We start from the raw sequence: 16,448 nt of genomic DNA, 5'->3' as shown, positions 1-16,448 counted from the left end.
TATGTCCCATAATGGCCCCTGCACACAGTATTATGTCCCATAGTGGCCCCTGTACACAGTATTATGTCCCATAGTGGCCCCTGCACACAGTATTATGTCCCATAGTGGCCCCTGCACACAGTATTATGTCTCATAGTGGCCCCTGCACACAGTATTATCCCCCATAGTGGCCCCTGCACACAGTATTATGTCCCATCTTGGCCCCTGCACACAGTAATATGTCCCCATAGTGGCCCCTGCACACAGTATTATCCCTCATAGTGGCCCCTGCACACAGTATTATGTCCCATAGTGGCCCCTGCACACAGTAATATGTCCCCATAGTGGCCCCTGCACACAGTATTATGCCCCATAGTGGCCCCTGCACACAGTATTATGTCTCATAGTGGCTCCTGCACACAGTATTATGTCCCATAGTGGCCCCTGCACACAGTATTATCCCCCATAGTGGCCCCTGCACACAGTATTATCCCCCATAGTGGCTCCTGCACACAGTATTATGTCCCATAGTGGCCCCCGCACACAGTATTATGTCCCATAGTGACCCCTGCACACAGTATTATGTCCCATAGTGACCCCTGCACACAATATTATGTCCCATAGTGGCCCCTGCACACAGTATTATCCCCCATAGTGGCTCCTGCACACAGTATTATGTCCCATAGTGGCCCCCGCACACAGTATTATGTCCCATAGTGACCCCTGCACACAGTATTATGTCCCATAGTGACCCCTGCACACAATATTATGTCCTATAGTGACCCCTGCACACAGTATTATGTCCCATAGTGGCCCCTTCACACAGTATTATGTCCCATAGTGGCCCCTGCACACAGTATTTTGTCCCATAGTGACCCCTGCACACAGTATTATGTTTCATAGTGGCCCCTGTACACAGTATTATGTCCCATAGTGGCCCCTGCACACAGTATTATGTCCCATAGTGACCCCTGCACACAGTATTATGTCCCATAGTGACCCCTGCACACAGTATTATGTCCCATAGTGGCCCCTGCACACAGTATTATGTCCCATAGTGGCCCCTGCACACAGTATTATCCCCCATAGTGGCCCCTGCACACAGTAATATGTCCCCATAGTGGCCCCTGCACACAGTATTATGTCCCATAGTGGCCCCTGCACACAGTATTATGTCCCATAGTGACCCCTGCACACAGTATTATGTCCCATAGTGACCCCTGCACACAGTATTATGTCCCATAGTGGCCCCTGCACACAGTATTATGTCCTATAGTGGCCCCTGCACACAGTATTATGTCCCCATAGTGGCCCCTGCACACAGTATTATCCCCCATAGTGGCCCCTGCACACACTATTATGTCCCATAGTGGCCCCTGCACACAGTAATATGTCCCCATAGTGGCCCCTGCACACAGTATTATCCCCCATAGTGCCCCCTGCACACAGTATTATGTCCCATATTGGCCCCTGCACACAGTATTATGTTTCATAGTGGCCCCTGTACACAGTATTATGCCCCATAGTGGCCCCTGCACACAGTATTATGTCCCATAGTGACCCCTGCACACAGTATTATGTCCCATAGTAGCCCCTGCACACAGTATTATCCCCCATAGTGGCCCCTACACACAGTATTATGCCCCATAGTGGCCCCTGCACACAGTATTATGTCCCATAGTGGCCCCTGCACACAGTATTATGTCCCATAGTGACCCCTGCACACAGTATTATCCCCCATAGTGGCCCCTGCACACAGTATTATGTCCCATAGTGGCTCCTGCACACAGTATTATGTCCCATAGTGGCCCCTGCACACAGTATTATGTCCCATACTGGCCACTGCACACAGTATTATGTCCCATAGTGACCCCTGCACACAGTATTATACCCCATAGTGGCCCCTGCACACAGTATTATGTCCCATAATGCCCCCTGCACACAGTATTATGTCCCATAGTGACCCCTGCACACAGTATTATGTCCCATAGTGGCCCCTGCACACAGTATTATGTCCCATAGTGGCCCCTGCACACAGTATTATGTTTCATAGTGGCCCCTGTACACAGTATTATGTCCCATAGTGACCCCTGCACACAGTATTATGTCCCATAGTGACCCCTGCACACAGTATTATGTCCCATAGTGGCCCCTGCACACAGTATTATGTCCCATAGTGGCCCCTGCACACAGTATTATGTCCCATAATGCCCCCTGCACACAGTATTATGTCCCATAGTGACCCCTGCACACAGTATTATCCCCCATAGTGGCCCCTGCACACAGTATTATGTCCCATAGTGGCCCCTGCACACAGTATTATGTCCCATAGTGGCCCCTGCACACAGTATTATGTCCCATAGTGGCCCCTGCACACAGTATTATGTCCCATAGTGACCCCTGCACACAGTATTATGTCCCATAGTGGCCCCTGCACACAGTATTATGTCCCATAGTGACCCCTGCACACAGTATTATGTCCCATAGTGACCCCTGCACACAGTATTATGTCCCATAGTGGCCCCTGCACACAGTATTATGTCCCATAGTGACCCCTGCACACAGTATTATGTCCCATAGTGACCCCTGCACACAGTATTATCCCCCATAGTGTCCCCTGCACACAGTATTATGTCCCATAGTGGCCCCTGCACACAGTATTATGTTTCATAGTGGCCCCTGTACACAGTATTATGTCCCATAGTGGCCCCTGCACACAATATTATCCTCCATAGTGGCCCCTGCACACAGTATTATGTCCCATAGTGGCCCCTGGACACACAGTATTATGTCCCATAGTGACCCCTGCACACAGTATTATGTCCCATATTGGCCCCTGCACACAGTATTATGTCCCATAGTGGCCCCTGCACACAGTATTATGTCCCATAGTGACCCCTGCACACAGTATTATGCCCCATAGTGGTCCCTGCACACAGTATTATGTCCCATAGTGGCCCCTGCACACAATATTATCTTCCATAGTGGCCCCTGCACACAGTATTATGTCCCATAGTGACCCCTGCACACAGTATTATCCCCCATAGTGTCCCCTGCACACAGTATTATGTCCCATAGTGGCCCCTGCACACAGTATTATGTTTCATAGTGGCCCCTGTACACAGTATTATGTCCCATAGTGGCCCCTGCACACAATTTTATCCTCCATAGTGGCCCCTGCACACAGTATTATGTCCCATAGTGACCCCTGCACACAGTATTATCCCCCATAGTGCCCCCTGCACACAGTATTATGTCCCATAGTGACCCCTGCACACAGTATTATCCCCCATAGTGACCCCTGCACACAGTATTATGTTTCATAGTGGCCCCTGTACACAGTATTATGTCCCATAGTGGCCCCTGCACACAATATTATCCTCCATAGTGGCCCCTGCACACAGTATTATGTCCCATAGTGACCCCTGCACACAGTATTATCCGCCATAGTGGCCCCTGCACACAGTATTATGTCCCATCGTGGCCCCTGCACACAGTATTATGTCCCATAGTGGCCCCTGCACACAGTATTATGTCCCATAGTGGCCCCTGCACACAGTATTATGTCCCATAGTGGCCCCTGCACACAGTATTATGCCCCATAGTGGCCCCTGCACACAGTATTATGTCCCATAGTGACCCCTGCACACAGTGTCATGTCCCATAGTGACCCCTGCACACAGTATTATCCCCCATAGTGGCCCCTGCGCACAGTATTATCCCCCATAGTGGCCCCTGCACACAGTATTATACCCCATAATGGCCCCTGCACACAGTATTATCCCCCATAGTGGCCCCTGCACACTGTATTATGTCCCATAGTGGCCCCTGCACACAGTATTATACCCCATAGTGGCCCCTGCACACTGTATTATGTCCCATAGTGACCCCTGCACACAGTATTATACTACATAGTGGCCCCTGCTCACAGTAGCATATTTTGTGGATCGCTGCCTCCCCATGTGATGCTTGATGTCCTGTGCTTATTTTGAGGCTTTTAGCTCATTCTTGGAGTGGGTGGTGGTTTGTGATCTGGTGGGAGTCGGGTCTGTCATTCACTACTTGGATGATTTTTTTGTGTTTGGGTCCTGTCAACTCTTCTGTCTATCTTGCCTTGCTCCGTACCTTGGAGTGGGGGTGGGGCGTTTTGGGGTCCCTTTAGCGCCAGAGAAGACCGAAGGTCCGACTTCGTGTCTGAGTTTCCTGGGTATTACAATTGATACCAAGGCGTTTGGTACGAGTGTCGTCACTCATGCACTTCATACGGCTGACTCAGGTTCACAGAGAAGACTTGGGAGTGTGGGCCATATTTTGCGAGATTACAATGGCCGCACCTTGGTTATTTCACCTGTGTCCAACGCTTTTGATTGAGAGTTGTATACGGAACCGTCCGGGGCGGTGGGTTTTGGTGCATATTGCGGGGGGTAGTGGTGTGTGGGGCGCTGGCCGTCGGAGTGGGTCGAGGAGGGGCTCCTTCGCAATCTGTGTTGCTGGAGCTATTCCCCATTGTGGTGGCGTTGGAGGTCTGGGGGGATCGCTTCAGCAACAAGAAGGTGTGCTTTACTGCGACAATCAGTCTGTGGTGAGCGCTATTAACTCCCTAACGGCCTCCTCTCCTCCGGTTGTGCGCCTCTTGTGCCATCTGGTCCTTCGTTGTTTGGCTGTTAATGCGTGGGTGGTGGCGGTCCATGTCCCTGGGGTTACCAATGTTATTGCTGATTCTCTTTTTCGGTTTCAGTGGAAGCAGTTTCGGCAAGTGGACGAGTGAGCTAATTAGGTGTTCCTCAGCGGCGGGAACCAGGGCGGCTTATAAGACCACCTGGCAGGATTTTGAGTCTGCTGTGGGTGAGTTGGGGGGTGCGGTGTCAGATAGTGACAGACGCATGGCAGTTTTGGCTTTGGTGGGTCGGGGGGCGTTGGAGGGTTGGTCGGTGTCTAGAGTGGGTAGGTTGGTGGCGGGATTGGCTTTTGGTTTTTGGGCTAGAGGTTTGGTTGATGTGAATTGTGTGCATCGTTCAGTCTCTTTCCATTTGCTTGGGAGTTTTTTTGGGAGTGGCACTGGGGTCTGTGTGCTCGTCTCCGGGGAAGGTTTCTCTTTTTCGCCTTGGCTTTCTCGTGAGCGTTTTTTTGGGCTTTGCGGATAGGGGAACTGGTGTCCCCATCTAAGGCTACTGCGGCGGGGTGTTGTTGCAGGATGTGGTGTCCGGAGATGGGTGGGTTGAGTTCGTGATCCGCCGTTCCAAGACAGATCAGGCTGGTAGGGGTCATAGGGTGTGCTTGTACCCTGTTCCAGAATTCGCTATGTGTCCGGTGCAGTGTCTGTAGCAGTTCATGGTTCACCTGGGGTTTCCGGGGCATGCTGTGGGGTCGGATGTTCTCCCGTTTCATGCGGCTGGACAGGCCTCCGGATGTGTTGGTGTTGCACCTGGGTGGGAATGATTTGGGTACCCGCCCCTTTAGTGAGTTGGTTTGGGACATCAAGCATGACTTGCTCAGGTTGTGGTTGTGGCAAGGCATGGTGGGGTGGTGGTGCGTTATCATGAGTTAGAGGATTTGCAGAGTGGTTTCTGGTTGTCTGACGGGGTGCACCTTAATGTGGTAGGAATTGGTATATGGGCCCTGGGGCTGCAGGGTGGTATTGAGCGTGCCTTGCCTTTGGTGGGCGGGTCGCAGCCTTGAGGAGGTCAAGGTCTGCTCCCTGTGGTGGGGTGGGGGTCTTTGGAGTTGGTAAAATTCTGGGGGTGGAAAAACATGGTATGCATTTTTCCCCAATATTTTAAATAGTGATGGTGGGTGGTCTGGCTGCTTCTGGGCTCCTGTTGGGTGGTGTCCCGGGGAGTGGGGTTTGGTTTTGGTTCCTGAGCCTGTGGTTACGGCTGGGGGTAACTTGTCATGATGGACCTGCCCCTCTGGGTAATTTTTGTTAGTTAGGTATACAGTATATATTGATATAGAGGATATATAGAAGAGTTACTTATTTAGAGGACGGTTATAAATATACAATTTTGATATTTTGTGTGTTGTATTCATGTAATAAAACGGCTGCTGTGGCCAATTTATCCAACAATTCTTTGTCTTGTCTTTTCTCAGGTGGAAAAACGGGGGTGGGGGAAAGGAGGGAAGTAAGATGGGCCACAGTAAGGGTGAGATCAGGTAGAATGACCGACATCCTCAGTGCCAATGTCATGCTTCTTTCTCCACTTTTCAGGCTGTTTTCCTTCCCTTCGCTCCTGTCTCTAATGGCGCCATAACAAGAGATGACCAAATGTCACAGATTTTATTTTGGGTCCATTTGGCTTCAGTTTTAATGAAAAGTGCCCCAATTGTCTTTAAAAGTCATGTATGACCCCCTAAGGATTTCTGAGACTCTCTCTAATCCAGGGTCGATATCCCCAACACATGGGACTAGTGTAGCTTTCAATCTCTGTTTAACCAAATCGGCAGAGCTTGGAGCAGGAGGAAAGAAGCAGAGCGAATATCAGCCATCGTTACAAGGGCCGGAGACGTCCTGACCCTAACGCTGGGGTCAGAGAAGGAATGGTCCAATGATATTACAGAGACCCTTTAATAACTTGGTGGCATCTAAGAAGGTTTTTCAGGGTGACATCTGGAAATGTCCTGACTACTCATGTGACCCATGGCACACTCACATACACACGATGTGTCGCCATGTTAAGGTCTCTCCACTTTTTATTTTATATTATTTAATTTCTTTGGGTTCATGTATGACGTTACCCTGAGCGGAGGAGAAGGAATGAGGAACCAAGGCCAAAACCAAGATGGGTCACGTCTCTATAATGGATTGTTTCATCACAGAGAGCAAGGCCAAGCTTTCCTGAGAGTGACATGACCCTGGGCAGCTTCCCCGTTCCTTACTACCATCACAGTATCTGGCGAGGGAACGTCCACCTTCTGTATCAACCAATCACAACAAATTTAGAGCAAGAGTTTTTTCACCTAGGGCAAAGTTTCGGATCATTGTCCATGTCCCATCTCTAAATATCTTGGCTAAAAAGCTTAGGAAAGAGAGATGGAACCATTCAGAGGTGACGACCCATGCTTGGTGGTCCAATTGCACCTTTATGGTACATTTGCCCCCATTTCAGACTTATATCTATGGTCTTGTAGAAGAAGTCATGGTTAGAAGATATCAAATGGACCACTTTCTGATCATCTCTTCCCGAAGAAGAGCAGAAGGATTCTTTGCCGGATTTCCTTGGTCCTTATTCCATAAATGATGGGGTTCATCATTGGTGGGAACAGAACATAGAGGTTGGCCACCAGTATATGGACATATGGGGGGATATGGTTGTGAGGAATCCTATGGGTGATAAAAGAGAAGAATGCTGGGACATAGAGGAGGATGATGACACAGATATGAGACACACAGGTGCTGAATGTCTTACGTCGAGCCGTCAAGGTAGACAAGGCCATCACAGCCCGAACGATGGACACATAAGACATTCCGATCAGAAACAAGTCTACGACCGATGTACATATAATGATGACCAGACCATAGATGACATTGACCATGATGTCAGCGGTGGCCAGCCGGGCCATGGCCATGTGTTCACAGTATGTGTGTTGTATTACATTACTCTTCTGGTATGGAAGCCGTCTGAGCAGCAGAATAACTGGAATAATAATGACCACGCTCCGGGCCAACGAGATCGCCATCACCACCCTGATAAATGATGAGGAAAGTCTGGTCAAGTAATACATTGGATGGCATATAGCGATATAACGGTCATAGGCCATGGCGAGGAGTACCGCTGACTCCGTCATACAGATAAAATGGATGAAGAATATCTGGATGAGACAACCATTGAAGGAGATCTCATGGGATCCAAACCAGAAAATGCTGAGGGTTTTTGGGACAGTGGTGGAGCTCAAGAGGATGTCCCCAACCGAGAGCATTGAGAGGAAGATGTACATGGGCTGGTGGAGGCTCTCCGTGATACCGACCACCAGGAGCAGGGTGGAGTTGCCCATCAAAGACAGAATATACATGATGAAGAAGACTATGGAGAGCTGAAGATGACAATACTCCAGACCAGGGATCCCCACCAGAAGGAAGTAGTCCGGGTGGAACTTGCTCATGTTGGACGGTTTCCAGGTGAACTCTGTATAACTGAAAGCAAAAGGAAAATAAGTCATTAAAAGCTGCAAATTCTGGTGCACGAAACGATTCCTGGAACGTCTGCAACTTTTTTGAGGCTTATCATATAAAATAAATAAAAAGTAGGTGGAGTTAATCTGAAGGGGCGGAGTCAGATCATATCTGATAAATTTATTATCTGCAAAGACAGTGCAAAACGGTGCAAATCTTGGCTGCAGCCCCGGATGCAGTAAGAGACGTGCGCCTTTTATTTGGGCCAGTTCCCCATAGTGGTCCTCGGTCACCGTACACATTGGGATTATCTGTGGAACTTGGGCAGATCCAAACAAATTTGGTAAAATCTGACATCTGGTCAAACACATGGAATTAAAGAAGATTTTACTAAACTAGGTTTGACCTGCCGGTGATCTGCAGATAAATATCTCACGTGTATGGCCAGATCTCAGATTGTGGGCGTTGTACTAAGGCTTTCCATTAGAGATGAGCGAGTAGTATTTTATCGTGTAGGTATTCGATTTAATACTACGGTATTCGAAATACTCGTACTCAATCGAATACTACTCGCGAGTCGCTATTTGAATGGAAAAATTTGATGCAGAACCAGCATTGATTGGCCGAATGCTATACAGTCGGCCAATCAACGCTGGTTCTTCTCCTACCTTTAGAAGTCTTCTCCGTGCACCGTCCCCGCGGCGTCTTCCGGCTCTGAATTCACTCTGCCAGGCATCGGGCCTGGGCAGAGCCAACTGCGCATGCCTGCGCTACAAGAAAATGGCCGCTCTGACTGAAAGCAGCCATTTTCTTGTAGTGCGGGCATGCGCGGTCGGCTCTGCCCAGGCCCGATGCCTGGCAGAGTGAATTCATTGCCAGATGACGACGCGGGGACGCTGCGCGGAGAAGACTTCTCAGAGAATCCAGCCCGACCCTCACTCGTGGACTTGGTAAGTTCAGTTGGATTGAACGTTGCCTACCCCTGAAACGAGCATTTCCCCCCATAGACTATAATAGGGTTCGATATTCGATTCAAGTAGTTGAATATTACGGGGCTACTCGAAACGAATATCGAATATTTAACTACTCGCTCATCTCTACTTTCCATACACTAGTCTTATACTGAAGCTTGTTGGAGTAAAGCGTCTCCTTGTAGGGTGGTCACGGCGCTCACACAGGTACCACAGTCCATTTACACAGCTGATCCTGGGGGTCCCCGGTATAAACTGTGTAAATGGACTGTGGTACCTGTGTGAGCGCCGTGACCCCTTCTCTGTATATATAGTATCACACATCTCCTAGTGGTCATGTCATGTAACTACAGCCTGGTCCTATACAGGTCTATGTGACACGGCTGGAATGACATCACATAGTCACAGAATTACATAGACAAACAGCATGTGATATATATACAAACACCGTAGCCCCTCATACAGCTGATCAGCAGGGGGGCACTGATCTCTTATTGATGATTTATACTGAGATCAGCAATAAAAATGAGCTGGAGTAAGGCCGGGCTGCACGTGGTGCCATGAAGTGTCCACGCTGTAAACTCCGCGGAAAACACACAACATTTTATAATTCCTGCAAAGGATTCTAGTGCATCCTATCCACATATTGCGGAAAATATGTGCAGTGGACACGCTGCGATTTTGAAAACCGTTGTGGCATGTCAACTATACCTACGGAAATGCTGACGGTTTCCCTATAGGAATAATGGAAGCAGAAAGTTCACAGAAGAAACCTCTACAGACCTTCTATGAAAAGCGCTGCAGAAAGAACCGCGATGTGTTACCGCCACAGATTGTCCTGAAGCGTTTTTTTGCTGCAGCCGCTAGGTGAGGTCTTAGCCTTAATAAAGCCCAAGTGGCACCTTAACTAAATGAACTTCCCCCTTATATCAAGCCCTTGCTTCCCCCTGACATAAATACTGCATCAATGACTCCTTATATAAATTCCCCCATCATCCTGAGGCCCCTGAATCTTCCCTTATAATTCACCGCCTAACCCTCGCCTTATATTATAAAAAAACCCACAACTGCGCAAAAAACCCCAAAACATTGTGCCTCCTTTTCTTGACCCGCGCTCTATGTCCACTTAGAACGTCTGCATCTTGAGGTCACTTCGGATGTCATCGCGCCGCCGGCCTCTGCAGAAAGTGGCTGCGATTTACAAGACTGTTACCTTTCAGGCTGTGTCTGCAGACACCGATCTAGTTAAAAAGTAAAACATTAATGGTGGGCCCAGGGTGGACCCCTGATATTGAGTGGGCCCAGGGCAGCCGCCACCCTGCTAGCTACACCTCTGAATATACAGTATATACCCTGATATACGGAGAGGGAGGACTCTGATAGGAGGGATAGTCCTGATACCGTCTCTAGTTGTTCCTTGTGTGTTCCTCGGGGTCTCTTACTCTTCTATAGAGGTGATCTCGGGCCGGTTAGCGGGGTCTGCCGCCATCTTACCTTACATTCACCGCCCTTCCCAGTATCGCCAGACTCATCTCCCTGTAAATCCGCTCTAGCCTGGAGCTGAGGACTGAGCACATGGACCAGACATGAGGTTTATACAGAAAGTCACAACCACAAGAGACGCGTTACCTGTCCTGGCTGAGAGTCCCCGGTCACCGCCGTGTCCATGTAGACAGTGTAAGAGGAGAGATGACATCAGCGACCTGCACATAGACCAGGGAATCCGTCCTCTCCTCCCCGGTCTCCTCATTATCACCCGGCACACCCGGGGCAACACAGGAGGGGAAATATGGAGACAACACAGAACTGCCCCAGGGACCGTCCTGAGGGGTCAGAGGAGTTGGGTTTAGCCAATGGGACACAATGAAGCCTAAATACTGTCGTAACGGAAGGAAAAGACGAGAATATAAAACTTTATTGTTGGTTACAAAGAAACATGGCAGAAGATCTCCAAGTGTCCATCAACTTGTCTACATCAGTGTCAATAGGGAAGGACACAATCAGTCTGTGATTAGTCTTCATGACGGAAACAGCAACGGTTATAATGTGGTTATAGGGGGTCAGAGCAGTGTAAGCCGCAAGTCTAAGGGTGGCTAAGAGAGATGGGATAACCTATAGAGATGAGAGAGCAGTGAAATATTCCAGATTTGATATTCGTTTCCAGTAGAGCCTCAATATCCGACTACTCGATGGAATCCCATTATAGTCTATGGGGAAAAATGCTCATTTCAGGGGAAACCACTATTCCACTGAAGGAGAGTCAGCAAGTCCACGAGTAGCAGGAGGAGAGTGTTTAGGAGGAGCGCTGTGCAGTTATTATAGTCTATGGGGTCCATGCTCTTTAACTGCACAGCGCTTGCAGTTGAGCTGCTAAAAAGTAAGCTCCCTCATAACAGCAAGCTGCCAGCTCTCCCGACTAGCAAAGACGAGCCTGCGGCAAATCAACGCTGGTTCTGCAGCAGGCTTGTCCTTGCTAGGAGCAGGCAACTTGTTGTTATGAGGCAGCTGACTCCCTTTCTCATAGGAATTAATTGACCAGCGTTGATTGGCCAGTGTACAGCATTCGGCCAATCAACGCTGGTCCTGCCGGAGGCTCATGTGTGAGGAGGTGGAGTCTAAAATCAGACCACAATGGAGACTGCTGTGATCCAATCTTAGACTCCACCTCCTCACAGACGAGCCTGCTGCAGAACCAGCATTGATTGGCCAAATGCTGTACACTGGCCAATCAATGCTGGTCTATTCATTCCTATGAGAAAAAGTAAGCTCCCACATAACAGCAAGCTGCCTGCTCCCAGCAAGGACAAGCCTGCTGCAGAACCAGCGTTGATTTGTCGAATGCTATACAGTGTATAGCATTCGGCCTATCAACGCTGGCTCTGAATGGAATATTTACTGCGAATAGCTAGTAGTATTCGATCGGGTACGGATATTTCGAATACTACTCGCTCATCTCTAATAACCTATGAAGATTCATGTAGTTTTGGAATTGGTGGCTCAGGTCCACGATAGATTTGGGGTTAATAGTCTTGGTAAAGATGTCTCCTTAAATTGGCTTACAACATAGACTATGGCAAGTACAAGAGTTGGTTTTCAGTATAACATGAAGGAGTTCTATTGTGGGGGAGGCGGTGGCATAAGAAGGAGGCTTCATTACTATGGGGGCGCACCAAGAAGAGATGGGAACGTTGTGTGCACAGACATGTAGTGAAGACGTTCTCATGGTGGTCTGGTCCCAATTTGAGAAGGAGAGGGAATGTATCTAAAATGTACCGATGCGTCAAGGCTTAAGATTGCGAGGAGAAGTTGCACAGGGGGAGTCCAAGCTGCCCAAATCCCATATCTAAATATCCTGGCCGAAACTAAGGCACTTGTTCACATTGAGCACCCAACTGAGGCTTCTATAGTCTATGTCCATCGTATGGGAAGAGGCGATGGGACTATTATGGACTGATGACATTTCCTCAGGTGCCCTAGTTCACCTCTATGACACATCTCATATGCACTAACATATAGAAGAATCCATGGTTACAGAATAACAAATTGACTTCTTTCTCATCACTTTATCATAAAAAACAGCAGAAGGATTCTTTGTCGGATTTCCTTGGTCCTTACTCCATAAATGATGGGGTTCATCATAGGGGGCACGAGAACATAGATGTTGGCCACCAGTATATGGACATATGGGGGGATATGGTTGTGAGGAATCCTATGGGTGATAAAAGAGAAGAATGCTGGGACATAGAGGAGGATGATGACACAAATGTGAGACACACAGGTGCTGAATGTCTTACGTCGAGCCGTCGAGGTAGACAAGGCCATCACAGCCCGAACGATGGACACATAAGACATTCCGATCAGAAGTAAGTCCATGAATGCTGTACATATCATGATGACTACACCATAGATGATATTGGCTGTGATGTCAGCGGTGGCCAGATGGGCCATGGCCATGTGTTCACAGTATGTGTGTTGTATTACATTACTGTTCTGGTATGGCAGGCGTCTGGCCAGAAAAATAATTGGAGTAACAATGACCACACTCCGGGCCACCGAAACCACAATCATCACCCTGATAAATGGAGCTGTCAGTTTGGTTATGTAGGACATTGGGTAGCAAATAGCGATATAACGGTCGTAGGCCATGGCGAGGAGAACCGCTGACTCCGTCATACAGATAAAATGGATGAAGAATATCTGGAGGAGACAACCATTGAAGGAGATCTCATGGGATCCAAACCAGAAAATGCTGAGGGTTTTTGGGACAGTGGTGGAGCTCAAGAGGATGTCCCCAACCGAGAGCATTGAGAGGAAGATGTACATGGGCTGGTGGAGGCTCTCCGTGATACCGACCACCAGGAGCAGGGTGGAGTTACCCATCAAAGACAGAACATACATGATGAAGAAGACTATGGAGAGCTGAAGATGACAATACTCCAGACCAGGGATCCCCATCAGAAGGAAGTAGTCCGGGTGGAACTTGCTCATGTTGGACGGTTTCCAGGTGAACTCTGTATAACTGAAAGCAAAAGGAAAATAAGCAGTTAAAAGCTGAAAATTCTGGTGCACACTGCACTTTAGGGAAGGAGCAAAAAAAGTTTGCATTTTGACATTTTAAAGAAAAAACAGGAAAAAGTTGGATAAATTGTAGAAGGGCCAAAAAATGTCATTATTGCAGGATATGGTAAATAAAGAAAAGGTGCTACCTTGGTGGACATTTTTGCCTGTGTATAGCAGGGGCTGATTCGTTGTCCTGTCTTCAGACAGTCTAAGGTGCACCAAATAAATTAAGAAATTTGCATTTTATAAGGAATTTGGCCAAATTCACTCTAATGATCACAGTCTAACGCCTCATCCAAGTGAAAACCATCCGTGTGATGAACATCTTCCCAGCGTCCGCCACACAGTTGCTTTGAGAAGACATTATTTTCAATGTGTTGTGGGGGAAGCATCTCGGTAGCAGCAGTGGTTTGGACCCAACCAGTCAGAGACAGGGACACCAAATCTGGTACAAACTAGTTTATTTATAAAAAAAAATGCAAAATAAATAAATCTTCACTTCAGGTAGAAAATAAGCAAAAGAAAACACAGCCTTAACTTCAAAATGTCAAACAAAACCCTGCTCGTCCGAGCACTAACTAAACAGTATGAAAATAACTATACATGTGGATTACTACCAACCACACCAACAAACAAAATAACACAATACAGTCTCACCAGACTCTCAGTATTTCAGGACAGACCCAGGCGTCTCCTCTCACTCCCAGGACCTGCCCTGAACTGCACCCTTTTATGGCACAATAATGAGCCTCAGACCCTACCCCTGGAAAACCTGCAGACCCCATTCTAGACTATGTTGGTAACTGGATTAGGTTTCTGTTCGGGGAATTCTCAAGCGGACGACCGGAATGGAACCCCAAATGCGGGTGTGAACCTAACATTAGAGTTCTACCATCCCGGCTGCATCTACCTGAGGCTTAGAGAGGCACAATGAGCACTGAGCTTTGTTGGAGTATTATATGATAATATCTAGGCGGCACTACAGGGAATTATATTGTGTAAGGGCCACCTAAGAGACATTATTCTGAGTAGGACCACCTAAGTGGTGAATGAAGTGGCCCCCCCTAAGGGGGCAAAATATTGTATTGGGATGAGTGGAGTCACTTAGGGAACAGATTAAAGTGAGAACTAAGGATGTATCATCACTGTGTTATACATTGGTTTGGGATACGAAGAAACTCAAGAGTCAAAAAGGAATTGGGCAGGACAAGGAGCATGGAAATACACAATTTTTTTTCATGGCATGTCCTCCTGATAACCAGCCATGATGTCCTAATTGGGGTCGGGTTATCTTCTCATACATGTAGTGTCCTCTCCTGATAACCAGCCATGATGTCCTTATTGTGGTCAGGTTATCTTCTCATACATGTAGTGCCCTCCTGATAACCAGCCATGATGTCCTTATTGTGGTCAGGTTACCTTCTCATACATGTTGTGTCCCCCCCTGATAACCAGCCATGATGTCCTTATTGTCCTTATTGTCCTTATTGTCCTTATTATTACTCTCATCCACAAGGCTCTCCATAATGCCGCACCTCCCTACATTTCTTCCCTCATCTCTGTCTACCGCCCAACCCGTGTTCTCCGCTCACTCAATGACCTAACACTTCCATCCTCTATTATCAGAACCTCCCCCGCTCGTATACAAGACTTCTACCGAGCTGCACCACTTCTCTGGAATGCTCTACCCCGGACAATAAGATTAACTCCCAACTTCTACAGTTTCAAACGCAAACTAAAGACGCATCTTTTCAGACAAGCCTATCACAATTCCTAATGCACAAAATTGTCTGAACACTGTATAAGCAATGCTGCCCCTGCTACCTCCTGTGTCACCCCCTCTACCTCATAGATTGTAAGCTCTTGTGAGCAGGGCCCTCAGTCCCATTGTGTGAAATGACGTTCTTTGTTATGTATGTCTGTATCTGAACCCTATAAATTGTACAGCACTGCAGAATATGTTGGCGCTATATAAATAAAATGTATTATTATTATTATTATTATTATTATTATTATTATTATTATTATTATTATTATTGTGGTCGGGTTATCTTCTCATACATGTAGTGTCCTCCTGATAATCAGCCATGATGTCCTTATTGTGGACGGGTTATCTTCTCATACATGTAGTGTCCTCTCCTGATAACCAGCCATGATGTCCTTATTGTGGTCAGGTTATCTTCTCATACATGTAGTGTCCTCCTGATAACCAGCCATGATGTCCTTATTGTGGTCGGGTTATCTTCTCATACATGTAGTGTCCTCCTGATAACCAGCCATGATGTCCTTATTGTGGTCGGGTTATCTTCTCATACATGTAGTGTCCTCCTGATAACCAGCCATGATGTCCTTATTGTGGTCAGGTTATCTTCTCATACATGTAATGTCCTCCCGATAACCAGCCATGATGTCCTTATTGTGGTCAGGTTATCTTCTCATACATGTATTGTCCCCTCCTGATAACCAGCCATGATGTCCTTATTGTGGTCAGGTTATCTTCTCATACATGTAGTGTCCTCCTGATAACCAGCCATGATGTCCTTATTGTGGTCAGGTTATCTTCTCATACATGTAGTGTCCTCCTGATAACCAGCCATGATGTCCTTATTGTGGTCGGGTTATCTTCTCATACATGTAGTGTCCCCTCCTGATAACCAGCCATGATGTCCTTATTGTGGTCGGGTTATCTTCTCATACATGTAGTGTCCTCTCCTGATAACCAGCCATGATGTCCTTATTGTGGTCAGGTTATCTTCTTATACATGTAGTGTCCTCCTGATAACCAGCCATGATGTTCTTATTGTGGTCGGGTTATCTTCTCATACATG

At 47.6% G+C, this 16,448-nt stretch overlaps 2 protein-coding genes across 2 annotated transcripts; both read right to left on the bottom strand.

Moving 5' to 3' along the window:
• Positions 1 to 7,149: 7,149 nt before the first annotated feature.
• Positions 7,150 to 8,082, bottom strand: LOC142194007 (olfactory receptor 52D1-like). Its single transcript, XM_075263033.1, has one exon. The coding sequence runs from the start codon at positions 8,077 to 8,079 to the stop codon at positions 7,150 to 7,152; it is 930 nt and encodes a 309-aa protein (XP_075119134.1). The 5' UTR covers positions 8,080 to 8,082.
• Positions 8,083 to 12,618: 4,536 nt separating this feature from the next.
• LOC142194006 (olfactory receptor 52B2-like) lies at positions 12,619 to 13,548 on the bottom strand. Its single transcript, XM_075263032.1, has one exon. It carries the CDS (start codon positions 13,546 to 13,548, stop codon positions 12,619 to 12,621), a length of 930 nt encoding a protein of 309 aa, XP_075119133.1.
• Between the last annotated feature and the right edge of the window lie 2,900 nt (positions 13,549 to 16,448).

The sequence above is a fragment of the Leptodactylus fuscus genome, chromosome 2, assembly GCF_031893055.1.
Source record: "Leptodactylus fuscus isolate aLepFus1 chromosome 2, aLepFus1.hap2, whole genome shotgun sequence".
Taxonomy (NCBI): domain Eukaryota; kingdom Metazoa; phylum Chordata; class Amphibia; order Anura; family Leptodactylidae; genus Leptodactylus; species Leptodactylus fuscus.
This window is presented reverse-complemented; position numbering and strand designations above follow the sequence as displayed.

What these genes read in the sequence shown, in the direction of transcription:
- LOC142194006 (XM_075263032.1), bottom strand. Translation starts at nt 13,548, where the DNA reads ATGAGCAAGTTCCACCCGGACTACTTCCTTCTGATGGGGATCCCTGGT.
- LOC142194007 (XM_075263033.1), bottom strand. Translation starts at nt 8,079, where the DNA reads ATGAGCAAGTTCCACCCGGACTACTTCCTTCTGGTGGGGATCCCTGGT.